General features: G+C 35.4%; 1 protein-coding gene across 3 annotated transcripts in view; it reads right to left on the bottom strand.

The window, feature by feature from the left end:
• The window catches only part of LOC114053839 (ankyrin repeat domain-containing protein 12-like), a 190,164-nt gene that overhangs the window by 61,740 nt on the left and 102,503 nt on the right, over positions 1-25,921 (bottom strand). For 2 of the 3 annotated variants that reach the window (XM_027876962.1, XM_027876961.1), the window contains 4 exons: positions 24,722-24,790; positions 17,203-17,349; positions 7,675-7,878; positions 1,643-1,785 (listed from right to left, as the gene is read on the bottom strand). In XM_027876962.1, the coding sequence (XP_027732763.1) occupies positions 1,643-1,785; positions 7,675-7,878; positions 17,203-17,349; positions 24,722-24,790 (563 nt within the window). The remainder of the gene's footprint in view (positions 1-1,642; positions 1,786-7,674; positions 7,879-17,202; positions 17,350-24,721; positions 24,791-25,921) is intronic. The other variant, XM_027876963.1, reaches the window with a different exon arrangement.

The raw sequence follows: 25,921 nt of genomic DNA on the forward strand, positions 1-25,921 counted from the left end.
GATTAAAGAGGAAAATGACAAATACTGGAGGGATGTGGGAAAACAGGTAAATTTAGAGCATTGTTGATAGAGCTGTGAATTGGCCCAGTAATTCTGAAAAGTAATCTGGAACTATTCCTAGAAAGTTACCAAATTTTGTATAATCTTTGACCCAGCTATGCTACTACTAGGCCTATACCCCAAAGAAATCAAAGAAAGAGGAAAAGGATCTATGTGTACAAAAATATTTAAAGCAAGTCTTTTCAGGTAAGCCCAAAACTGGAAACTAGGGCAGTGTCCTATTGGATAGTGGCTAAACAAATTGTGCATAGGGATGTAACACAATAGTATTATGTCATAAGAAATGATGAAATAGACAATTTCAGAGAAAACTGGGAAGACCTTTATGAACTGATGAAAAGCAGAGTTATGCATTAATAACAACATGATAGAGAAAAGTAACTTTGAAAGATGTTAGAACTCTATTAATACAATGATAAACCAGGAGTCCAAGAGTGAAGATAAAACACAAAAACACACCACCGGCCCCCTGACAGAGAGGTGACAAATCTGAAATGCAGAACGAGACATGCATTTTCAGACATGACTGGTGGGGGAATTTGTTTTGCTGTACCTATTCAGGTATGGATTGAGGGATTTGTTTTTTAGTTTAGTTTTTATTTTTTAAATTTGCTCAATGGGAGGTAGGGTGGAAGGGAAATGAAGAAAGGACACTATCATAAGAAAAAAACTTGTTTCTTAAAAAATAAAAATAATAAATTATTAAAAACCCAAAAGCATTATAAAAGGTGGGTGGGAGGGGAAGGACCTAATGGCACAAAAATATTCATAGCTGCTCTCCACAGAGTCCCATCACCACTCCCCACCCTGCAACAAAACCTGAAAACAACCTCTACGTCCAACAGCTGGAGAAGAGCTGAATAAGTTATTATGTAGTAATGCAATGGAATAATACGGTGCCCTAGAAGTAGGAAGTATATATTGGTTCTGGAAACAGAAGGCCTGGGTTCCAATATATAGACTGTTTTGAACACTGCATTGTTTAACATTTATTATGGAATATGATATTGTTATCTATCTTTAAAATCACAGTGAAAATTTACCATACTCAACATGTATACATACAATGAAGATAATACCATATCCAGTATTTTGCTATTAAATATACATGAAATACTAAAAAAAAAATTCTTTTCTAAATTTTAGGCACAAGTATTTTGAGGGTTCTCTGTATCAATTTTCAAAGAAGAAAATCTCTCTAGAAAATGGGCAATGACATTCTTTTACTAAAAAGATTTCTCTTTTATGTAGAAATCTCATCTGCTAGAGTTTTAGGATTTGGGCATAAAATTCTTTGGAAGCCTAGAATTTATGGTATTTATGATACTTATGAAAATCCAATCACCAGTACAAATGGGTCTTAATTATTTTATGATTATCACTAGGATTCTGAAAACATTAAAACAAAAATACTGAAAAACTTTAAATTGTCAGATTGAATAGTTATTTCATAAAGAGGATATTCCAATTCAAAAAAGTATGTAAAGAAGAATTAAGCAACCAATACAGGAGTTGCAAGAATTATTTTCTGGGCTAAATATGACCCTTGGAATTTTGGGTTAACTATTGTCTGTATACTTACATCTCTGTGCCCACTACTAGCTGAATCATGGAGTGGTGTATCATCATCTAATCCTTGTGTGTTAACATCTGCTCCAGCTGCTATGAGGATCTTAGCAACATCATAGTATCCAACATTACAAGCTTCATGTAGTGGTGTCCAACCTAAAGTTTGAATATTAAATTAACATTAAGCCACTATGTATGAAAATAATACAAAATATATGAACACAAGCATATAATAACATATAGTGCTTTAAAGTTTGGAAAACATTTTGCATATATTATTATAACCCTGTGAGGCAGGTACTCTTATTATCTCCATTTTACAGATGAGGAAACTGAAGCTAATTGAGGTTAAAAGATTTACTTATAGCTATTAAGTATCTGAGATAAGATTTAAATTCAGGCCTTCCTGACTTGAAATTCTGTACCTTGATGCCTGCACACACATATATATATCATACATATATGTATATGTGTGTATATACAAAGACATACATACAGACCTCATACTGCATACATCTACTTTTTTCTGTGTTTTCTTAAATCAGCATAACCAAGAAAAATATAGAATAACATAGAAAAAGCTAACTGAAAATACTATCACATGTCAACATTATTTCATGTAAAACTTTAGAAAGATTCATTTATGTAGGTAAATGATCATAGTCTGTATTAATTTCCTAGGCTAAAAATCTTTTTTTTTTAACTAGGAAATGCCAATTACTCAAAAATTTCTAAATAAAAACCTTGACCATTTTAAACTTAGTATAAGGAAAAAAAACCAGTTTAAAGTAAATAAACTGAGAGGATACTTGCAAGAACAGTGAAATGAAGCAGAAAGGTAGATTAAAACCTCTTTCATTTAAATTTTATAATATATTTAGCTTGGGCTATCTTTGGAACATAAACTTCTTTTAAGTAAGACAAACTCTGCTTGGAAGAAATGACAATGAACCAAATTAATTTTTTACATAGAGGGACAGTGTTGCATAGTGGATTAAGAGGCAGCCCTGAAGCCAGGAGAACCTGGTTTGAAATCCCACTGGACATTCATTAACAAGTGACCACGGATGGACGTTGAAGCACTCATCAGGGAGTCAAGCCTTTCTCTAAGCCTAGCCAATCTCCATCACTTCACTGAATTTCCTCACTGCGAGTTCTTTATACCAGTGAAATCACAGGTCCTGGCAAAAGAAATTATTCACTTAGACTTAGGTAGGGCTGATATTTACCTCGCTCTATGTGAAGGTTTTGCTAAGAAGTTACTGAGTATAAATGAAATGTCACGGGGATTATCAAACCTACTTAAACTCCCACCTTCCTCAAGTAATTTAAAATGCAAAGAATCCTGCTACACATAAGTTTTATCCAGTCATTAAAAAAGGTCTATCTGGACCTCTGTTTAAAGACTTTTTGTTTATTATTAGCTTAAATTAGCATTTTAAAGGAACAAAAATGCCTTTCTTTGAAATAAGAGTTGATTCTCTCCTAAACAGAATAGACTGAGATTTCACAACTCTTTTAAAATTGCTGTTTATACTAGAAACTAAAATACACACCACTAATTCATGTGAACAATGTCAAATAAAATATTTTTTTTTAACTTCAAGGTATTTACATTTTATGGTAGGGGCAGGAGCTTATATATTTTACATAGAGAAGTGTGAAAAATACACACATACACATGCGCACACACACACACACACACATACACACACATTATCTCTGGTAGGGGAGAGGGGTTTGGGAATAGCAAGGATATTAGCCACTTGAGAGATCAGGGCAGGCCTCTTACAGAAAAGAGCACTTGGACTGAGTCTTGAAGGAAGCTAGGAATTCTAATAGAGGTGAAGAGACAGGGAATCCTAGGTACAGGGATAAGTCTGTGCAAAAGGCATGTCAGTTAATCAGTAAACATTTATTAAGTGTCTACTATGTGCCATGTTCTGGGGATACAAAGAAAGATCAATGACAGTCCTTGTTCTCAAGAAGCTCACAGCCTAATGAGGAAGAAGATGATATGATGTATGTTGGGAACAGTAAGCAGGCCAGTTTGGCTGGAAAGTAAAGTTTGTGAAGATATCCCATAAATGGGGCTAGAGACTTGTTTTGAAGAATTTTAAATACAAAGCCATAGAGGAATTTGCATTTTATCTTAGAGGTCCAGACTATGTACACACAGGTATGTGCAAATATAACAGTGTATATGTGTGTGTGTGTGTGTGTATGTATATGTGTATGTATGTGTATATATATATTTATATGAATTCTTCCCAGTAAAATGTAAGCTTCTTGAGAGCAAGAACTGTTTCATTTTTGTCTTTAATCTCCAGTGCCTAACACAGTACTTGGCACACAGGAGCTTAATAATTACTTATTACTGATATTACTAATTATTGTCCTATATGGGGTCTTGACCCACAGTTTAAAAAGTGCTGAAGGGGTCGCAAGTGGAAAAAGTTTAAGAAGCCCTGGATAGACTATGGAATGCATAGGATAGAACTTATGTATGTATAGTGTGTTTATTTGAGGTTTGCTGTAGGAACAAGAGAGTGCACATATATAAGTGCATAATTGCATCTTCTACTCCCTCCTAACAAAGAGCAATAGGCAAAATCTAAGGCAAGGGAGAAGACACACTAGGATCAGTTTTTCTCAATGCCGATCTTGGGCAAACTCTTGTCCTTTCTTGTCCTTCCTACCCCCTCCACACTTGCTTTTGATCCTATCTAGCATAGCAACTAACCCTGTGAACTGTTCTGCCTAATTCCTCGGGTTCCAAATCTTCAAAAGGCATGTACCTGTTTGAAAGCACAACTTTTGGAGCCTGGAAAGAAAGGTTGGGAGTATAACTGAGAATTGGAACATCATGCTATAATGGAAAATGCTAGCTATCAGGCTAGGAGTTAGGAGACCTAAGTTCTAGCCTTGGTTCTGCCCTTAACTGGCTGTATGATGCAAAGCAAATCACTAAACTGGTCCTTTTAAACCTCAGTTTTTCAACTGTAAGATGAAGGGATTGAACTCTGTGTTCTCTAAAGACTCTTCCAGGTATGAAATTACCTGTTTCTGTGATTCTGTTTTAAGCTCTAAGGAAGACAATGGTTGAAGGATGTGGCAAGTGAGGAATAAGGCAAGACATCAAAGGCAGGGAATTTTGCAGAAAGAAAGACAGTTTCATCTTCCCAAACATGACACACCAGAGCCTAAGGTAAGGAGAAACTACATATTCCTACATAGTCTTGGACTCCACAGTCTCTTCCTTTTCCTTTAGGATTTCTTAAAATCATGGCTCTATTCTGGACAGCTTTGGAATTAAATGATCTGGGAGGCAAGAAATGGCTGGAAAGGGAGGATAGAAGTGGATAATCCTGAAAGTCAGCAACTTTACATTCTAATTCTACTTTTGCCACAAATTGGCTGTGGGTAAGTTACCTGCCTTTTCTGCTTCAGTTTCCATAACTTGATAAAATCAAGGAGTTGGACTAGATTCTGGGTATCTAATATTTAGCAATGAGGTCCAATATAGTCTACCTGACCCTGAGATATAACCTTGAGGATTTTAGGAAAACTTTTTTCAAACTCGAATTTAATAAAACACACGGATTAGGCTTAACCACCTCCCTCTTACCATTAATGTACGCTTGACTACCATAATACATCTGTTAGTAATTATTAGTAATTATAAATGTAAAAAATGCCCCCCAAATCCACAAATAAATGGATTTCTGACTACTCATGTGCTAACCAGCGAAAATATTTGGGTGCTCCTATCCCACTTGTCTTCTAAGGTGCTGTACATTTTGAAGGTTCTATGTTTCTATATTTTTTGTTTTCATACTTTTTCATTCTACAATGATACTTTAAAAATTAGTTTTTATTTTGAACTTAACACCAAAAAAATGAGCATTTCTATATACTAAGAAGAATGTAAAAAGGATTGCATATGAAACTGTGAATCTCTCTATTCCATATAGCTTGCTTTAAAAAAAAATGTAATCACTTGAATATCCTTCTTTAAAAGCTGTCCTTCTCTATGCTTCCTTCTGTTCTCTTCCATGCATTAAACATTTTTTTTAATGCCCAGCTTTTGCTTGGGAGGCATCTCTACTGTTGGCTCCTCTGTCCCTCCCCAAAACTCCCTCTATTTAAAAAAAAAAACAAACCTTTAACAAACAAGCATAATCAAGCAAAAAAAAAGAAAACAACAACTACAAAGTGGTCATGTCTGAAAAGATATGTATCTTTATGCATCATCTCTGTGAGGGGGTAACATTCACTTATTATAGGTTCTCTGGAGTTGTAATTATTGCTTTGATCAGAGTTCTTATGTATTTCAAAGTCATTCTGTTTTAAAACATTGTGGATATTATCTAAATTGTTCTTATTCTATAGCAGTTCATACAAGTCTTCCCAGTTTTTTCTAAAATCATCTTTCATCATTTCTTACATTGCAATAATACTTCATTACCTTCATACACCATAATTTGTTCAGCCATTGCCCAACTGATGAGCACTCCCTTAGTTTCAAGTTCTTTACTTGCTAGGTTTCTTTAGATACTTATGTTTTCATTTCAAAGTGTTTTTTCCAGTTCTGGTCTTCAATCAGGAATGCTTAATAGTCTTCAAATCTATTAAAGATTGATTTTTTTTCTTGTAGTATTGTACTCATCTTTGCATGGTAATTTATTATTGGTTGTAAGCCTATACATTTGCCTGTTGGAATACTGTGTTCCAAGATCTCCTGTTTTTTATGGCTACAGCTACTAGGTCTTATTTGTTCCTGACTGTGGTTCCTTGGTACTTGAACTCTTTCTTTGAAGTGGCTTAAAACTTTTCCCTTTGGGGTTTCTAAGAGGTAATAGGTAGATTTGTTTCTATGTTGACTTTGTTTCAGATTCTAATAGATCCAGGCAATTTTTATTTTTTTCTTGAAATAAATCATTTCTTCTTAATCTATTTTCCAGGCCAGCTGTGTCTGAAAGCATATACTTACATTTTCTTTTAGCTGCTTTTAGTTATTGATTTTTTTTGGTTTATTCAATTTTTTTTTAGGGAATTCATTAGTTTGATAAGATTTACCATTCTCCTTCCAATTCTTTACCACATAATTTTTTACTTCATTTTTTATCTCTCGACTTATTTCTTCCAGGTATTCATGTAGTCCTTGGGGAAAATCCATTTTTTCCCCTTTGAAAATGTCTCTGCTTGCAGTTATGGAAAAATACTTTCTTCATCTAGGTTGCATTTTTGGGAATCACTATATTTGTAATTCTTTATAAAGACTGTTGTCTTCTCTCTACTTATCTCTGCACCCTTAGTTCCTGAATTGGGGCTTTGTGTCAGAGTCAATTTCTACTTCTTTCTGTGCTTTTGGGTGAGCAGTTGCTACTGGGCTTCTTTGTTTCCAAGGGTGACATTGTGGGATTTCTGATCATCCTGCGGCTTTCTTATGAGAGTTCTATGCTCTTGCTGCCTCTGGACATAGATTCTTGTAGGTACATATATCTGTTTGTGCAAAGATATTTTTTTTTGTGCCAAGATATCTTTGCCTATGTTAGTGTTGGCTTTTTTTTTTTAAGGGTCCCTTTCTGTGAGTTTCTGGCTGCCTTTTTTTTGCAGTGCAGGGGGAAAAGAGGTGAAATCACATACTATAGTTTCTTTTTTTGCAAGGCAATTGGGGTTAAGTGACTTACCCAGGGTCACACAGCTAATGTCGAGTGTCTGAGGCCAGATTTGAACTCCTGACTCCAAAGCCAGTATCCACTGTGTCACCTAGCTGCCTCCATATTATAGTTTCTCACTGGATGTCTTGATCACTATTTGTTTTGCGGATATGTTTAGGTTTTTGCTGAAATAAGTGTATGGAATCTAGACTATCTGCCTGACTCTGTTCAGACAGCCACCTTATCCAGAAGTCTTTGTAATAGATTTTTTTTTAATTAAAAATTAAGGAAACAAATAACTATTGGCATATATGGCAGTACAGATAAAAATGGTTAGTATATATTCAGGTACAGCTATATTAATTTTGAATTGCCAACTTACCTGCAAAATCTTTCACATTCACATTTGCTCCTAAACTTATTAACTCTTTGACTTGTTTCACATCTCCTCGAATAGCTGCCATATGCAAAGGTGTCTCCCCACGTTCATTTCTTTTATTAACTTTGTCCTTTTGTCGAGATGAGGAACTGGGAGTCTTCTTTTGTGCTGCTGGCGTTGTCTGTGAAGGATGATTTGGAGTGGAATCTGTAAGTAAAAAGAAAGTCAAAACTTTTCAAAACTGGGACTTCACGAGACTTGTTTTGCTTTGGGATATTAGAAGAATTCAACAAGCATTACCGAAACTGTGACAGGAATGAACAATATACACATAATTTTGTTCTTTTGTCATGAGAACAGTGAGTATGATTCTTCACATAGCACTTCATACTTAACTTCTTTGAAAGTTGGTTTACCTATACCCTGAAAGATTTTCCCTTAGAGCTATCAAATTTCATGTGAGCTGATTTAAAGAAACACTATGAAATAAGTGAGGTACAAAACTTAACAATATTACATCAGAGCAACAAGTATAATAAGAGGAGCCAAGAAAGCTATTAACTTCTTCTGGGCTTGTAACTTCAACAAGTATGTTAAGATTCTCCTTTATGAAACCTATATCCCAGCTGATGCAGCTATGTGTCAGCCATAAGAAGTTTGCTGTATGTTACCATGATGGCATAAAATGAATCACTGAGGATTTATATCACCATAAAAGGACTTAGACTGGTCATGAAAGGAGAATGAAAGACAATGACAAATGGACAAATCAATATATATTCATAACCATGAGGCAATATACAAACAGAAAGGAAGACTTCCATCAAGTTGTGTATATCTTTTGTGATAGATTCATGAGAAAAAGGTATATGAAATGCACCAGAAGAGAAAACACAAAGGAGTTGCACTCTGTGTCACAACATGATGAGACATTGGAGTAGAAATTTAGTAGAGCTAAGGATTTAAACAAGTTTAAAATATAGCTTAGAACTCTTTAGAAGACTAATCAAAATATCTATGAAGAGAATTGTGTGCTATGTACCTCTTTAAAGCAAAGTCCTTTGTGTATTTTAATAGGTATAGAAAAAAATGCTGTCAAGAAATAAAACTGAACAATATTCTTGCTATTCATAAATTTGCTAACCTACACATAATATCATATAATACTTATCATGCCAAATGCAAAGAAACTGAAGTAACTTTAGGCAAAATAGAAATAAAATTCAAATAAATAGAAATAGAACTCAAGTCTGCAAGTTTATCTGTAGACTAACAGGAAATCAGATATTTTTAAAGCTTTATACTGAAATGCTTGAATAGATCTATGATCTCATGAATATAGGTATTCCCATCAACAGTAAAGATTGCAACCCATCCATGCTTGCCAGCCCTTTGTTTTTTGCCCAGGTTCTCCTACAGGTCTAGCTTAGAGATTCCTTTCCAACCTATTAGATATTAAAATTCCTTCAGGGGATGTTCGATGTTAACAGAATACCAATGAAATGTGGAGATTGTCCATCAGTTATCTCTTACTCATCATGTTATTGTTCTATCTTTTTTATATTCAAATATTTACTTGATGGAACCCTTTATATCGCTTCTCCTTAATTTTTATGGTACAATCTTTAATATAAGGTTACATAACCATTTTGAACTTATTGTGGAATATGACATAAGATGTTGGTCTAAGCTTAATTTCTGCCAGACTGCTTTCCAGGTTTCCCAGCAGTTATGGATATAGAAGAAGTTCTTTCCTAAGTATGCTTTTAGGTTTATTGTCTAGTCTATGTCATTGATCTTCTCTTCTATTTTTTAAATACTGCTGCATAATATCATGTGAGGTCTGAAGGTGCTATTCCCTTTCCTCCCCACCTCTAATTTCCCCAGTGATCTACATCTTTTATTTCACCAAATGAATTTTGTTATTATTATATATCATGTTCTATGAAGTATCCCTTTTATAGTTTGATATAGTATTAAAACTTTAACTTTGGTAGTATTGCCATTTTTATATTGGCACGTTTAGCTCTGAGCACTGATTGTTCCTCCATTTTAAGTTGTGATTTAAGGAGCACTTTAAAATTGAATCTATGTAAGTATTTTGTGTATTTTTGGCAAATTGATCTCTCAATATTTTAGGCCTTTTGTAGTAATTTTGAATCAGATTTTCCTATTATTGATAATTGGATTTTTAAATTATTATAATATAGAACTGCTATTGATTTTTGAGGGTTTATTTTATAGCCTGCCACTTTGCTGAAGCTATTAATCTCAATCTGTATCTTTGCTGATTCCCCAGGATTTTCTAAGTAAATCATCTCTTTCATAACTGCAGTATACTACCACCTGTTCATACATAAGCCTTTTCATTGAGTTATTGGTGATCTCAGTTTCACTTCTGTGGAAACTATAGTATATTTCATGATTCACTGTCTTACAACACTAGAAGAATATTAGTATTAAAAACATGTTTACATAGCAATTTCCAAAGGCTAAACCTAGCCTACTCTCCTCCTGTTCAACTGTGAGACTAGCTCATTGTTCATTTGTAATGCTTTGCCTATACATACGCATGTGTAACATACACATACATACAGTGATGGACAAATTCTATAGGTTATCCATTCTATTGTATGTTACAGCCTAACAAAAAAAGCATTCTTCATCCAGTTAGTTTTTCTGGTGTGGATGTTAGGTCAAACTCTTTTTTTGAGTGATTATAGATATTATCCAAAAGGTTCTGCATTATTCTGGGGGTTGATGAAACTGATAAAATGTTATCCACAAACACAACTGAAGGGTATTACTATTTATAGGAAATCCTCTTCAACTTGGATGCTGCTCTGGACCTCCTCCATAACAGGGGCAAACAGCAGGAATGTTTCCATTTTGTGACTCATTTGATATTAAGGATCAGATGTCTGAAGAAGGTAATTTCTGTTGTTCAAGGAATACTGTATTAATTTGACATGAAAAGGATCAATTTGGTGGAGGAAGCATTTTAGGTAGTAGTTTTGTTCTAATGTATCAAAAGCTTTCTTATAGCAAGCAAAAAAATTAGCACAGGGAAATCTTGTGATCTGTACAATTTTCAGTCAATTCTGTGATGTAAAAAATTTGTTGTTCAGTCATTTTTAGTCATGTCCAACTCTTCATGACCCCATCAGGGATCTTCTTGGCAGAGATAGTGGAGTGGTCTGCCATTTTCTTCTCCAGTTCATTTTGCAGATGAGGAAACTGAGGCAAACCAGGTTAAGTGATTTGTCCAGTGTCACGCAGTTAGTCTCTGAGGCTAGATTTGATTTTAGGGAGATGTGTCTTGCTAACTCCAGGCCAGCACTTGTGAAAATCCACCTTTTTGCTTCTAATGTTCTCATCAAAGATGCCCCCAATAACTGTGTAGATTAATTTCAAACATTTTATACAGCTAGTAAAGCAGATGTCTAGGCCAGGAGTTCTTTCAGCTGCCTTTTTTTGTGTGTGGAGAAGTTTACCATTTAACTCTTAAATCTGACCCACGAATGAATGTACAAAAGGAATATGTAAATTCCTAATGATATAGAATAAGAGGTTAGCAAACTACGGTTAAGGGGCAAAATCTAGCCCACCACTTGTTTCTATAGGCCATTTAGTAAGCTAACAAAATTAAATTTTATTGTATTTAAAAATATAAAAATCATTCTTAGGTCACAGCCTGTGGTAGGGCTGGATTTGACTCTCAGGTCCTAGTTTGCTGACCCTTGATACAGAACACATATATCCATAAAGTTTTACTTGAAAATATGTATGCTCTTGTAATTATATATTCTTTTTATAATTCACATTTTTAAAATGTAAGAATTACAGCATCTCAGCCTTGGGAAGGAACTCAGAAGACATCTAATTCCATACCTAAAAAAGAATTCCCCCTACAGCATATCCAGTAATGTTAGGGATAAGATCTGTGTACTTGTGGAGAAAAACGTCCAGACTGATCTTCTGTCCTCTTGGGTCCTACTGCTTTCTTAGGGTACTGAATGTTGTGTTATTCTAGGAACTAGGGATAGCTGTAGCTATGGACCTGCAAGTTTTCAGTGCTCCTAAAGTGGTCTGATTCAGAGCAAAGTCTAACCATTGTCCTCCTAATTTAAACTCTACAATTCCCTCACTGGAGTTTGGGTCTGAGAAACACATCTATCTATGCAATCATTCCTGACTGGAATTCCAGTAGACTGCTGCTAGGCTCAGCCACTATCAGCCAGTTTGAAAGCTTGGTCCCTAGTGCCAGCAGAGCTCTCTATCTCCTTTTGCTAAACTGTACTAGAAAAATGACTCCCTGTGATTATTATGGAAGAGCTCAGTTTTACTTTTTCTGCTACTCTGACATCTTGGCTCTTTCCACCCTCATTTCTCTCAATTCATCCTCACGTGACAAAGATTTCTAGGACCTTTTAATTTCGGTTGTTCTCCAGCTTATCAATGTTTGTGATATCCAGAACTTAAAAAAAAAAAAGATCTGCAGTCTGACTGGGACAAAGCAAAGTAGGATCATCTCTCTACTCCCGGGCATTACACTTTTCTAAATGCAAAGACTATTAACTTTCTTGGTTGCCATATCACACTGAAGATTCATATGGAGCTCGGTGAGATCTTTTTTCAGAGAAACTGTCTAGAAACACTGCTGTTTTCTTATACTTGTAGGAAGCTGGGTGGCACAATGTGTAGAGTACTGGGCCTGGTGTCAGAAAGATCTGAGCTCAGATCTAGCTTCAGACACTTACTGGCTATGGAACAGGTTAATTTAACCTCTGCCTCAGTAACATCTAAGATGTTACTTTTATTCCTATTAAATTTATTTTTATGATTTACCAATTTCATGGGCCACTTTATTTTGTCTTATAATGCTCATGATAAAAATAAGCAAAAAGACCATAATGAAGGTAACTGCAGTGTATGGAACACATGTGTTGCAATGATATACCAATGTTCCCTTAACTGCCAGATCCAATGGTCTTTTTTCAGTCCTCATTCTTCTTGATTTCTCTGCTACATTTGACACTACTGACCATCCTCTTCTCCTGGAGACACTTTCCTCTTTGGGTTTGTTTCCTAACTATATGACCTCCTTAGTCTTCTTTGCTAGCTCATTATCTATATCACACCTACTGACTATGGGAATTTCTCAAGGTTCTGTTCCAGAATATCTTTTCCTCTTCCTCTTTATTCTTTCTTAGTTAGTAGCCTCATTAGCTACTATTATCTCTGCAGACAACTCTCAGATCTATATATCCAACTTCATTCTCTTTCCTAAACTCGGTCTTGTCCACTGGACATTCCAAACTGGATGTCCCAGAGATTATCTTGAACTCAACATATCCAAAATTGAATTTATCTTGCCTTCAAACTCTCTCGTCATCCAAACTTCTCTATTTTTTGTTTTTTTCTTTATTCCCCCCCCGAAACTTCCCTATATCTCTCCAAGACACCATCATTCTTCTAGTCTCCCAGGTTTCATAGCCTCAGTATTATTTATCTTGGACTTTTCCTCACTCTATATTATCTATAAGTTGCCAACACTTGCTGTTTCTACCTTCACATCTCTTGCATCTGACCCATTCTTTCTACTTATACAACTACCACCACATGTTGTATATGTTTTTATATGTACTTGTTTCCTCCCCATTAGAACGTACACTCATTACAAGTACAGCTTGTTTTATTCTTTTTCCTTGTATCCCCAGTGCCTAAGCACAGCTCCTGGCAATTAGTAGGTGCTTGATAAATACTTTGATTTATTGATCTTCATTTGATGGATGTAAGGTGAAACTTCAGAGTTGTTTTAAACTGAATCACTATTAATACTGATCTAGAACATATTTTTCTATGGTTGTTGACAGTTCTTTTCAAAATTACCTTGTCAAATTCTTTGATTACTTATCTATGGGGGAACAGCTCGTAGTACAGGATATTTTTTTACAGCAGACCTTTAGAATCATGCAAGTACCTGAAAATCATAGAGAATCCAAGATCCCATGATATTTACTAACTAGAAAAAAAGAAGCATTTAATAGCAGGGCAAAATACTACTTTAAAGAGTCTCCTCTAATGGTTTCTTGTGCATACTGTTGTCCTTCATTCTTGAAGAGAACTAAAATGACATCACTATGTTGGAGTCAAGGTACAGTGTGTCTGACTGTGGCTGATTAAATCAATATGAGCTTGGAAGACTTGTATGGGCACAAATAGTCCACGTGAACATTTGGAGGGGAGATGTCTCTAAATTTGTGCATCTCATGTTTCTTTTGAGCTACTTCTGCTTCACTCATAGTGCACAGCACCTTCTTTGATGTGGGCACTTTGGGCTGGTTGGTCCTTTGTAAGTTTCTCCCATGTCGCACAATCAATTCCAAAGTTCTTTAGAGAAGCCTTGAGAATGTCCTTGTAGCATGTCTTCTGACCTCCAGGTGAATGCTTGCCTTGCATGAGTTCTCTGTAAAAGGGCTTTTAGGCCAATGCACGTTTGGCATTCAAACAATGTGACAAGTCAATCAGCTCTCTGTGGTAGAGTTTGAATGGCTGGCTGTTTAGCTAAAGAAAGGATTTCAGTGTCTGGTACCTTATTTTGCCAGACAGAATCTTCTTAAGACAATTCAAATGGAAGTGATTAAGTTTCCTGGCATGGTACTGGTCTACTGTCCAGGTTTCATAGGCATACAATAATGAGGTCAGTAGACCTTCAGTTTGGTAGGCAGTCTAATACCTCTTACCTCCCACACTTCTCCTTCAGAGCTTCCCAAACACTGAGTTAGCTATGGCAATGCATGCATCAACCTCACCATCTATGTGTATATACCTGGAAAATATACTGACAAGGTAGGTGAACTTATCCACAGAATTCAATATTTCTCAATTTGCTGCAACTGATGGTTTCACATATGGATGGTGTGGTGCTGGCTGGTAGAGAACCTGTTTTTTTGGTGTTAATTGTTAGGCTAAAATTAGTACAGCAGCAGAAAATCAATCCATACTTTGTTGTATCTCAGCTTTATAGGCTGCAATGAGTACATAATCATCTGACAACAAAAAATCACGCCCCAATTCTCTCTCCACTTTAATCTTGGCTTGCAGCCTTTTCAAGTTAAATAATTTACCATCAGTGTGGTAACTGACCCAATTCAGAAGCCACTGACCCTATACCTCAGGTTAAAGTCAATCCCTTTCTAGCCAAGTTTCCAATTGAAGAAGAGGTCAACCTAGTCAAGACAAGGAGCAGTCAGTATTTTGAGCCATTAGGCTCCTCTCACGTGGCAAAGTGCCTGGTGCTGATTCTATTCCAGCTGAGATTTAGAAAGTGGGGGGTTCGCTGCTCATACAAAAGTTTTTTGAAATTTTCCAGGTTTTATGGCAAGAGGTGGCTATCCTCCAAGAGTTTAAGGATGCTTCCACTGCCCATCTCTATAAAGGTAAAGGAAATAAATTGTCCTGTGACAATCACAAGGGGGTCTCTCTCTTAGTCGATGTTGGCAAGATTCTTGTTAGAATCTTCCTTAATAGGCTCATCTTTCGCCTAGAAGATGGTCATCTACCTAAGAGCCAGTGTGGCTTCAGAAAGGGCTGAGGAATGGATGATCTGGTGTTTGCTGCTAGACAACTCTAGGAGAAATGCCAAGAAAAGAACAGAAGTCTGTATACAATGTTCGTTAATGTGACAAAGGCCTTTAATACTGTCAGTAGTGAGGGTTTGTGGAAAATTATGTCAAAATTGGGTTGCCCAGAGGAGTTCATCAGTATTCTACATCAATTTTATGATGGCATGCTTGCCTGGGTTCTGGATAATAGATGATGCTTTTGTACTTTCCCAGTCACCAATGGGGTGAAGCAAGGTTGTGTGCTTGCTCCTAGCACGATGTTTTCAGAAATGTTGTTTTGTGCATATATTAGGATGACAAAGGCAACCACAGTTAACTGTGAAAAGACTCTGAAGCAATCTACCGACGATCTTCAAATTGCTAAATCTATTGGCCTTTCCTCAGTCTTCATCCTTCTGGATCTCTGTGTAGCAGTTCATGCTGTTGACAATCCCCTCCTTCTGAACACTTTTTTCTCCCTGGATTTTTATACTACTATCACTTCTGGATATCTTCCTATCCAGATTTCCTTTGCAGCCTCATCAGCTATATCCTTTCCTTTATGCCTAGGTATACTCCAGGGCTCTGTCCTGAGTGTTCTCTCCTCTTCTTTCTTTACACTGTCTTCTCAGCTCATGCTTCTCACATGCTTCTCTACACGTGCTTCTCAAGCATTCAATTTCATCTCCATGCAGATGACTCCTAAATCTTCATATCCAGTCTTCACTCCAGTCCTTTCTTGAACTGCCTGCTTGGTATTTCCTCCTGGGTCATAAAGCTGGAATGTGTCAGTAGAAGAACTTGAACTAGGGTTTCCTGGGTACCAAGTCCAGGTCTCTGTCCATGATGCCATACTGCTTCTTGGACATTCACACAGTGCTTTAAAGTTTTCAATAAACTTTATATACACATTATTTCACTTAAGCCGCACAATGACATTATGAATAAGGTACTGTATCTGCTATTGTCCCCAACTACAGATAGGAAAACAGAGGCTTCAAGAGGATGACTAGTCTATGCATGCATATCTAGAAAGTACCTAAGGCAGCATTGGAACACAAGTCTTTCTAATTCCATGCTCAGATCATTATTCCCCAATCTATGCTGTCTCTCAGAAAATGTACTCCAGAGCTCTGTCCTGGGCATTGTCTCTTCTTCTGAGACTGAGGGGATAATCTCTGGAACACAGAGTAAACTGTCTGTGGAAGAGTCTATGAAAGAATCCAGACAAAAATTACACAAGGGGAACTGTCATGTATGGATTGTATAATCTCTACCACTTGAAGGACATATTCACAATGGATCCATAGAAGTGCTGATATGAAATTAAGCTGTCATCTGATTTGATTAAAAGATGATTAATTTGTAAGTATACTCATACTGTTAGAAATGACAGTAAACTGGACTCCTAAGAATTGTATATTCTGATTTGATTATAAGGTTTAAAGTACAAAGAATATTGGTATAGTATATTATTAAGGAATTAATAGAAAAAATGAATTATGTTTCTTTTTCAAGATAGCATTAGTAGGAAGCCAATGAACTGAAGGATGGAAATTTTCAAATTTAGAAATGATTTTATGAAAGCTTTTAAAAAATCTGAGGTATTTATAGGAAAAATTACACAACATTTTCATGAACTAGTGAAAGAAAATCATTGAAATTTTCTTACTCTACTACTACTGATAGTACATTAATATAAAAGCATAACCTCTCAGAATTCTTAGAAGTTACTTAATCTTTAAAAATATAAAAACATGACTACAAAAACAATATTAATAAATATATGCACTAATTTCAAAATGCTAAAAGCAATTGCAAGAAAAGGTTCATATATTTAAAGTTTTTATTTTAATGCGTAAACTTTGGATTGTATTACCGAGGAAAACCAAAGGAATAATTTATAGGAATTTAAAGTCCTCACCTGGACTGTTGTCTCTTGCTGTCATCTGCATTACAAGGGCCATCTGTTTGCGTTCAGATAAAGGGTAACCAAAAAGAATGCTAACAGGTGTTGATTTCTTATTTCCAGACTCTTTTTTGGTTTTCTTCTTCTCTGGGCCTTCTTTCTCTGGAAATATTAATACATATGCATGATTATGAAAGTTAAGCATTCAAAGAAAAAGGATTAGTGAACCTTTAAAAAGTATTTAAACTATTAAAGTTTAAAACTGCACTGAGATTTTTGGAAAACCCTGTACACATGCATAAGAAATGCAAACTTCTGTTTGAACTTTTGGAAGGACCTTTTTTATATATGAGTTCAAAGTACACTTTAATATAGAACTCCCTAATTAGAGAATAAAGCATCTTTTGAACTTAATGCTTCTTAAAGATTTTTAACTTTGTTTAGAGTTCACAGGCAGAATATATTAGCTAAATTACTAATTCTGAGAGCATTTTGCATTTTAATGATTTATTCTATCAAATTTTAACAGCCTTAAATAATAGTTTCTTTCCTCATTTCTTAATTTTACACAATTTAATCTTCCTTGCTTTTGATAATCTATAATCTTTCCCCTTAACTGTTGTCCTATCAAGCCCCCCACACACATTATATTTTTCTTTGAATGTGATAACCCTATAATTTCACAGCTATTTTGGTTGATCTAATAAAGCTCTTCCATGTTTTCATAAACAAGGAATTCAAGACATTTTAGACAGTTCTCACCATGAAAAATAACTACAGAAAGTCCCAGGGTGTTCTAAGATTGCAATTATCAATTGATAGCTCAGTATAGATTACAGAATGTCTTAGGTAAAGGTTCCAGATTCTTTCTGTTTGAGTGGTACTCTCCAGCTAATATTCATAGAAGTCCAAAAATTTTCAAGGACAAGGACATTTCCAAGAAACCTGTTCTGAATAGTAACAAATACATGGGGCTGCTCAAAAAAAAAGATTTTTGGGGGGGCAGAGGGGTTCTCTTGGAAGTTCTAGGTCCTACAAGGCTTTTAGAACCAAGTCTTGGAAGTGTTTAACTTTCTGAATCAAGAGCCACTTTGACATTGGAGACAGTCAGAGAGTCCATCTAGTGAGGGGAAAAAATTCCAAACACAAGACAGGGAAAGGATTTGGAAGTGTATACTGGTTAATACTACTTTTCTTTTTTTTTTTTTTGCTTTTTGGCGAGGCAATTGGGATTAAGTGACTTGCCCAAGGTCACACAGCTAGTGAGTATCATGTGTCTGAGGCCGGATTTGAACTCAGGCCCTCCTGACTCTAGGGTCAGTGCTCTATCTACTGCGCTACCTAGCTGCCCCCAATACTACCTTTCTTCTGAGGAAGTGTGGGCAGCAGTTTTCTATCCTCTGGGGATACCCACTTACTGATTTTGCTCAACATACTGACCCCTCCTTGTCTTGACTAGGTTGGCCTCATCTTCTATGCCCCATGATTATGATTCTTTCCCCTATAGTAGGCCAAGGTGCAAAGTGATTCAAGTATGAAATATAAATCTTTCTATATTTCAATAGCAAAAGAAAAGGTTTTGGTACCTTCTATACTTGAAGGATTACAGATCCAAGAAATAGAGCTAGAAGCCTGCTAACTATGTACCCTGAGGTTGTTTCAGACCTTCGAGTGAAAAGATCCCAGTAAGCCAAGGTCCATCACCACTTTGCCAGGGAAAAGGTACTGTGTGTGGGATTGGGGAAAGGGAAGAAGAAATATGATTTATTAGAAAGAGTATGAGATTTGGTGCCAGAGTTTAATTGTGTAATGGTGCAAATAAGATAATCTCCCTACTTCTCTGGGCCTGTATGAGATGATCATTAAGGTGTTTTCCAGATCAAACATGATAGGATTCTGGAAAGGTATTGTTTACCTTGGATAAATAAGACTAGAAATAAGGAACCTGATGGGGATGAGAGTGAAAGAGTGAAAGAAAAAGAAAATCATTATAACTTAGTAGTGTAGGGAGCCTATCATCTGTCCTAAGAATATTTTTCTGCTTACAAGATACCTGTGGTAAAGCAGCTGTTATAAGCCTACCAGATTTTGAGGCTCTAAAGGTATTTTTGTTTATTGAAGAACTGGGCAGTGTACTAATATCAGGGTAGGACTATCCCACCACCTAAGAAAAAGCTGTTAAAATAATTTGTTCACCCTGCACAGCCTCAGTCTTCCATTTCTGATTCCTTCATCTCTTCATCATGAACCACATTGTGACTCTCCCTGTAATTGATCATACCTTACCTGATACCTTTTCCTGTAACTCTGCCTGTATTTTGACTCATATCAGACATATCTGGCATTTCATCATTAGCTAGTGCCTAGATCTAAACTGGACTTGGGTCCTACTTCTGTTTATTCCAAAATGTATTGTATTTGCACTTGTTCTCAATCCCATCTCTACAGCCACAGGAGCTAATTCTATATATCTATGGAACTACTTCATCCTCATTAGTCTCAGTTCCCTAAGTATTTTCAAATATTATAACTTTGTTTTCATGTCAGTGAGTACTTAGTTTGATGTTATTGATCACTGAGCTACTCCTCAAGACTAAGTTAAACACTTAAAGGATCACATTAATTCTTCCAATGTACGATTTAGTAGATTAGAGTGCTATGGAATGAAATTCTACTAGCCTAGAAAGACTGGTGGGTCTCCCAGATCCCAGAACCAATTAGCCAAGGGACAGTGGCCCAAACTCATTAATCATTTAAATGTGTCTTGATATAATTTTCTTCTAAAAATATTCCTTATTATTAAGGTTCAATTACCTTAAGTCTGTAAAAATTAAATACATCTTCAATTCCTGTTCAATGTTTCTCATTTCTTCTATTTCTAAAATCCTTGTACCATTTAAAAAAAAATTTAGTGCAAATGATAAATTCCTAGTTTATATTTCCAATGTATCTGTACATAGCCTGTTAGAATATATTTGTTTGTTGTCTCTCTCATTAGATTGGAACTTCTTGAAATCAGGAATTGTCTTTTGACTCTTTTTGTATCCCCAGTGCACAGCATAGTGCCTGGTATATAATAGGTGCTTAAAAAATGATCAGTGACTATTTATCCTAATTCTGAGATCATTAATAAAACTACTCTGAAAAATACTAAACAAATTATTTTACAATCATGGTATCAGATAACTTTCTTTGAATCTGAACAATTTTTCCAGTAATTTTGCTAATGCCTTTGTCACTTAACTACTATTAAGGAACATAAATAATATATATGCCTTTGTAATAAGTTTCAATGCTAATGAACTTAAATTTAAGGAAATGTAATTAATTTATTGTTATGTCATTAACATAATCAAAATTAGTTATGTAAGGTATCATCACGTTATCAACAATTTATGTTTTATTTGAAGTAAAATCTAGTAAGTAGCAATTTTTTAAAAAAAGGTTTAATATTTCCTTTAAAGGCCTTTAATCATATCAATACTTTCTGATTTTATTTTCTCTTTTTCAAAATGACATATATTTGCTTGATGAATGAAATTTCTTTTGTAAAATGTTTTTAAAATAAAAATACAGATTTTGGAAAATAGAACACAATTTAATGGGAATGTAGCACATATTCAAGCACAAATTCAAATTCTCATGAATGATCTTTAGAGTCCTGCTTGGCTTCAATATTCTATATTTGATGTATCAGGGGTACATATGAAGTAGAAGACTATATAGCAGGAGAGAAAATATTCCTAGCATTCACTTGAATTCTATATTTTTCCTTCATTTGGTTATTGGTTTTTACAATTTATCTGCTTTAATATTTTTTGGGCAGTAATGCATTTCTAGTAATTAGCACATAACAGGCACTAATAAAATTCTGGTGATGGAAGTTAAAAAAAACATGTAAAAAGTATCTAGATAACATGTTGAGAAGTATCTAATAATAAAAATGACAATAACTAACACAAACAGTACTATGTGCCAAGCACTGTGTTAAGTGCTTTACAATTATTCCTTGTTTGGTCCTCACAACAACCCTGAAAAGTAAGTGTAATTATTATCCTCATTTTACAGATGAGGAAATTAAGGACAAAAGAAGTTAAGTGACTTGCCCATGGTCACACAGCTATTAAGTGTCCAAAGCTGTATTTGACCTCAGGACTTCCTGACTTCAGGCCTGGTGTTTTATCCACTGAGTTACCTAGCTGCCTCAAAATTATCACAACAATTTGCAGATACAATATTATAATACCTGTCATTACTACTAGATGTAAGAAGATCATTAAAATATTATATCCTAAAATGTGCTTTTTCAACTTTATAGTACTCCAAAGGATTTGGACTTTTTGTGTGTGTGTGAGGCAACTGGGGTTAAATGACTTGCCCAGAGTCACAGAGCTAGTGAGTGTTGTGTCTGAAGTCAGATTCATACTCAGGTCCTCCTGACTCCAGGGCTGGTGCTCTATCCACTGCACCACCTAGCTGCCCCTGGACTATTTTCAATATGTCTTTTGTGAGTCTAATAATGTTTCCCTTCATGATTTTCAACTCAAAAGCCAATATACTCTCTTACAGAGGAGGGGAAAAAAATTAGATTCAGAAGTTCCAAGTACTGAAACATGTAGGTACCAGCCTTTTGAATAGGTCAGGTATGTATAAAAATGTAACATCTACCCTCAATACTGCAGTTAATACATTTTCAGATTATCAATCTAGGCACATTGATGAATGGGTAGTTTGTCATAAAATGCCAAATAACTAAAAGTATTTTTCCCCTGAGCCTTCCAGAAGTCTTTAAGACTTCAAAAAAATCCAAAAGATTCACTTAACTCTTCAAAGACAACTATAGAGAAATGAACTTTGTAGCTCTTCCAATATCTTTTTGTAGATGCAGGTTCAGAAGTAAAGAAAATCCCAGTCTTGGATTGCTGAGCCACCTCCACCTCCAATCCTTCTTACCAATTCTCATCTCCCCTTTTCTCACCCCACCCTCCAAAAAAACAGTACGATGTTCTATCATAGTCAAGCAGGGGATTTAAAGGATAGAAGTTTTCTTCTTTGGAACACATTCAAAGCCAGGATCAGAGGTATGCAGGCTGTGTAGCTGTCTAGAGTAGAAGAGACAGTTTTAAATATTACTTCTTGGCCATTGAAATCTCAGCCCTTATTAGTAAGCATAGAATGCTGGTCCTGACGTAATTGCTTATGCAGACTTTGGAGCATGAAGATGTATTCTATGACTATTTCCAGTCCACTTTCCATGTGCCTTTTTGATTGGCTGCTCAGTCATTGGTGTGTATACAAAATCACAGGTAGGAAGGGAAAGAGGGAGGGGAAATAAACCTTTTTCTTATCTGGTTGTGTTATTAAAGTGAAGAGGACAAGCTGCTGTGTACTTCTGGGAGAGAGGGGGGCCTTAAATTTCTCTCACCCAGACCTAGGCCATATTTCACATAGTTTCATGTTGCCCAGGAAGGCTTGGTGCTCAAGGCCTTGGCCCCAGGTGAGAGAGGACTAAGGCCCTTTCTGCACTCAAAGCAGCTTATTTGCTTCACTCCATAGCCTTTCACTCCTGCCTTTTGCAGGAGTCTTTTATATATACATACCCAGTTCTGGCTCAGCAACCAATCAAAAAGACACACAGCAAGTAGATCAAAGACAGTTACCAAATACCTGTATATGCTCCAAAATCCACGTTGAGGAGTTTATCAGGCCAAACATTCTGTGTATACTCATAAGGGTTGGGCACTTACTGGCAGTTCCTGTTACTCTCTTAATAACATATACTTTTAATGTCTGAAAATGTTGTTTTCTATTGAAATAGATAGTTATTTTACATAGAGGGAAGGCTCAAAACTTCAAAGGGAGCAGCATGCCCTCCCTATATTTCTTGTGTCCTACCTTGCTCTCTCTTTTCCCTCTGTGATTTAGTGATACTGGCTTCCTTGCTATTTCTAGACGACGAAACTCCATCTCTTGACTCTGGCCACTTTCACTGGCTGTCCCTCATGCCCAAAATGTTCTCCCCTCCTCATTTCTACCTCTTGGATTCTCTGGCTTCAAGTCCTAGATAAAACACAATCTTCTACAGGAAATCTTTCTCAATGCTCTGGAATTCTACTGCCTTTCCTGTTGATTATTTCCAATGTATCCTTTGTGAGTATAAGTTTGTTTGTACATTGTTGTTTACATGTTGTCTCCCTCATTAGACTGTGAGTTCCTTGAGGGCAGGCCCTCTCTTGAGTCTTTCTTTTTTATCTTTATCACTTAGCACAGTGCCTGGAACATAGTAGGTGCTTAATAGATGTTTATTAACTGATATTTTTTCAAACATATATATATATGTATGTGGGCGGACACTTAATTTTCAAACTTCTGTGGGCAGACAAAGGTCTTTGCTCTAGAACCAGTTCACAAATGAATAATCTCAAGGAGAAAACTATGTTGGTTCCTATTCTGCGACAGCTATCAAATATGTTCCTGTTACACTGGAAACCACAGGGCATAGATGACTAAGGTCAAATGCATTTGTGACTTCAGTGACAATAAATTAACATATTCAGAATAATGCTATATAGATTCAGTTGTTTTTTCAGGAGTTATTTTTGACTGTTTAATTACTCCTTTATAATAATAGGAGGTTACTATCAATTTTTTTTGTTAGCCACTTTGTATTGTAAAATATGGCACTTGAGTTATTAGGGATTAAGTACACTAGAACATTATAAAAAAAGAATCTTCTACCCCAGATAGGAATACTAAATAAAACAAAGTACTCAAAAGATCAGTCTTTATGTATTTAAGGATACATTTAAGGTTTATCTTTAAAAGTATTATAGTACCCCTGCATTATTTTGTATTCTTTTGGCATAAGCTATGGTAAAATACTCTCTACACTTACATGAAATACAGCTACAACAGAAGAAAAGACATTCCAACATACTTTATAAAGAACATTTCTCCATTCTGTTATTTTGTTTTCCTTTAAAACTGGTGCAAACATATAAGATGCTAGGTAATATGACTGGAGAACTCTAATTATAATGAAGAAAGGACCCTAATTATCTTTTCAAAACTTAGATAGATGAGGGCAAGTTACAGCTGACTTAGCAGAGTTAATGACTGAAAAAAAGAGCAATGAAAAGGTCAAATTTATTGGAACTTATCTGCCCTCATTTGTAACTATCCTACAGAAAATACACATTATCATATACAATAAAGCCACCATATTGCTTTTGAAAATATATGATAAGAAGGAAAACCAGAGTCATTTGTCATGTGTATGGCATCTGGAATATGTCTCCATGCTACCTGTGAAAGCATGCAAATTTCTGGTTAATGAAAACTTGAAAAATTTTAGAATATTCAAGTTTGCTTTAGAAAGGTATTGTTACTCATAAGGTTTCACTACTTTAATTAAATGGATCCCTTCATCTTTCTTAGAAATGACTGGTTTTGAATTAGTTTGTAGTAACAATTATTAATAGTAAATATGACAAAAACCACTGACTGAAGGAGGAACACCTGATAATCTAATTACCTGAATATGTCCTGTAAGAAGATATTAGTCTCTCCCCCCAATTTTCACTTGTATGTCCTGGATCTGAATCTATAGAATGAGAAGAGACAGAAGAAAAGAAAAAAAGCACACGGCGGGAAATGAAGAATATGACAAACTGACATTTTTTTTTTAAAGAAAAAGTCCAGCTAGTCAAAGACTTATTTTTTTTAAATTAAGATAAACCAAAAGGTATTCACTCAATATATTCCGAAAACACACTTGAAAAAGGTCTAGAAATAGCTAATGATCTTAAGATTTCCTCAACTGGACTTTGTTTTAAACTGAGAAAAGAAACCAATTGATTGAAATGAGATCTATTGAGTGATGAAATAAAAGGCAATGCTCATTAAAAAATGAGACATTTACATTCATACTTGTGAGCAAGAAAGCTGATTATTTTAAGAGCACTGGTAAGCAAAGTCAACACTCAATATCACTGCATTTCTATCACTGAAGTATACAAGAAATAATGAAAGATTACTGACTGAAGTATGCTCTTTGAAAACTCTAAGAATGTAACTCAGTTACTTCTGTGCTAAGTGTAGAAAAAATGCTTTGCATTTTGAAGGTATAATTACACTGAACTCTACCTAAGGTTTCCCGGAATGACTTTGATCTAAGCCAGAGCAGGGACCATTAGTTAAGAACCAGAATTTTGAGCTGCCCAGAAACAATCAAATAACAGGTACAAAATGGAGATCAGATAAGGATGACTTTGGGCATATTTAAAACTGATATTTTGCTTATGGACAATGATGTGAACCTGTAATCACAAACTACATCCTCACTTTAAATGTTTTAACATGCTTTAAGGATGTTATTAGTCAGAAAGCATTATCAATTGAGTCAAGTTCCATACCTTATTCTAACTATGAGTGAGAAAAGGGAATGTATGTGGTAAATAGCAATCTGGAAAAACATACAATCCCTAAATGTTACTTTAAATTCTAAAGAGAGGTCTAGAAGTTGAGTGATAAAAATATTTCATAAGTTTACAGAGGAAAATCGTAGAAACAACAGTATTTGTTAATTAAGAATTCTGTGGCTCCAAAACTGGAAATACACTACATTAGGTAAACACAAAAAATGTTTTAACATAGATACAACACTATGAAAGTTCATGTTAAATGCTGTTCAACATCCAGCCTTCAACAATATATTTAAATATATTTTGAGACA

The sequence above is a fragment of the Vombatus ursinus genome, unplaced genomic scaffold (genome assembly GCF_900497805.2).
Source record: "Vombatus ursinus unplaced genomic scaffold, bare-nosed wombat genome assembly UNPS02014812.1, whole genome shotgun sequence".
Classification (NCBI taxonomy): domain Eukaryota; kingdom Metazoa; phylum Chordata; class Mammalia; order Diprotodontia; family Vombatidae; genus Vombatus; species Vombatus ursinus.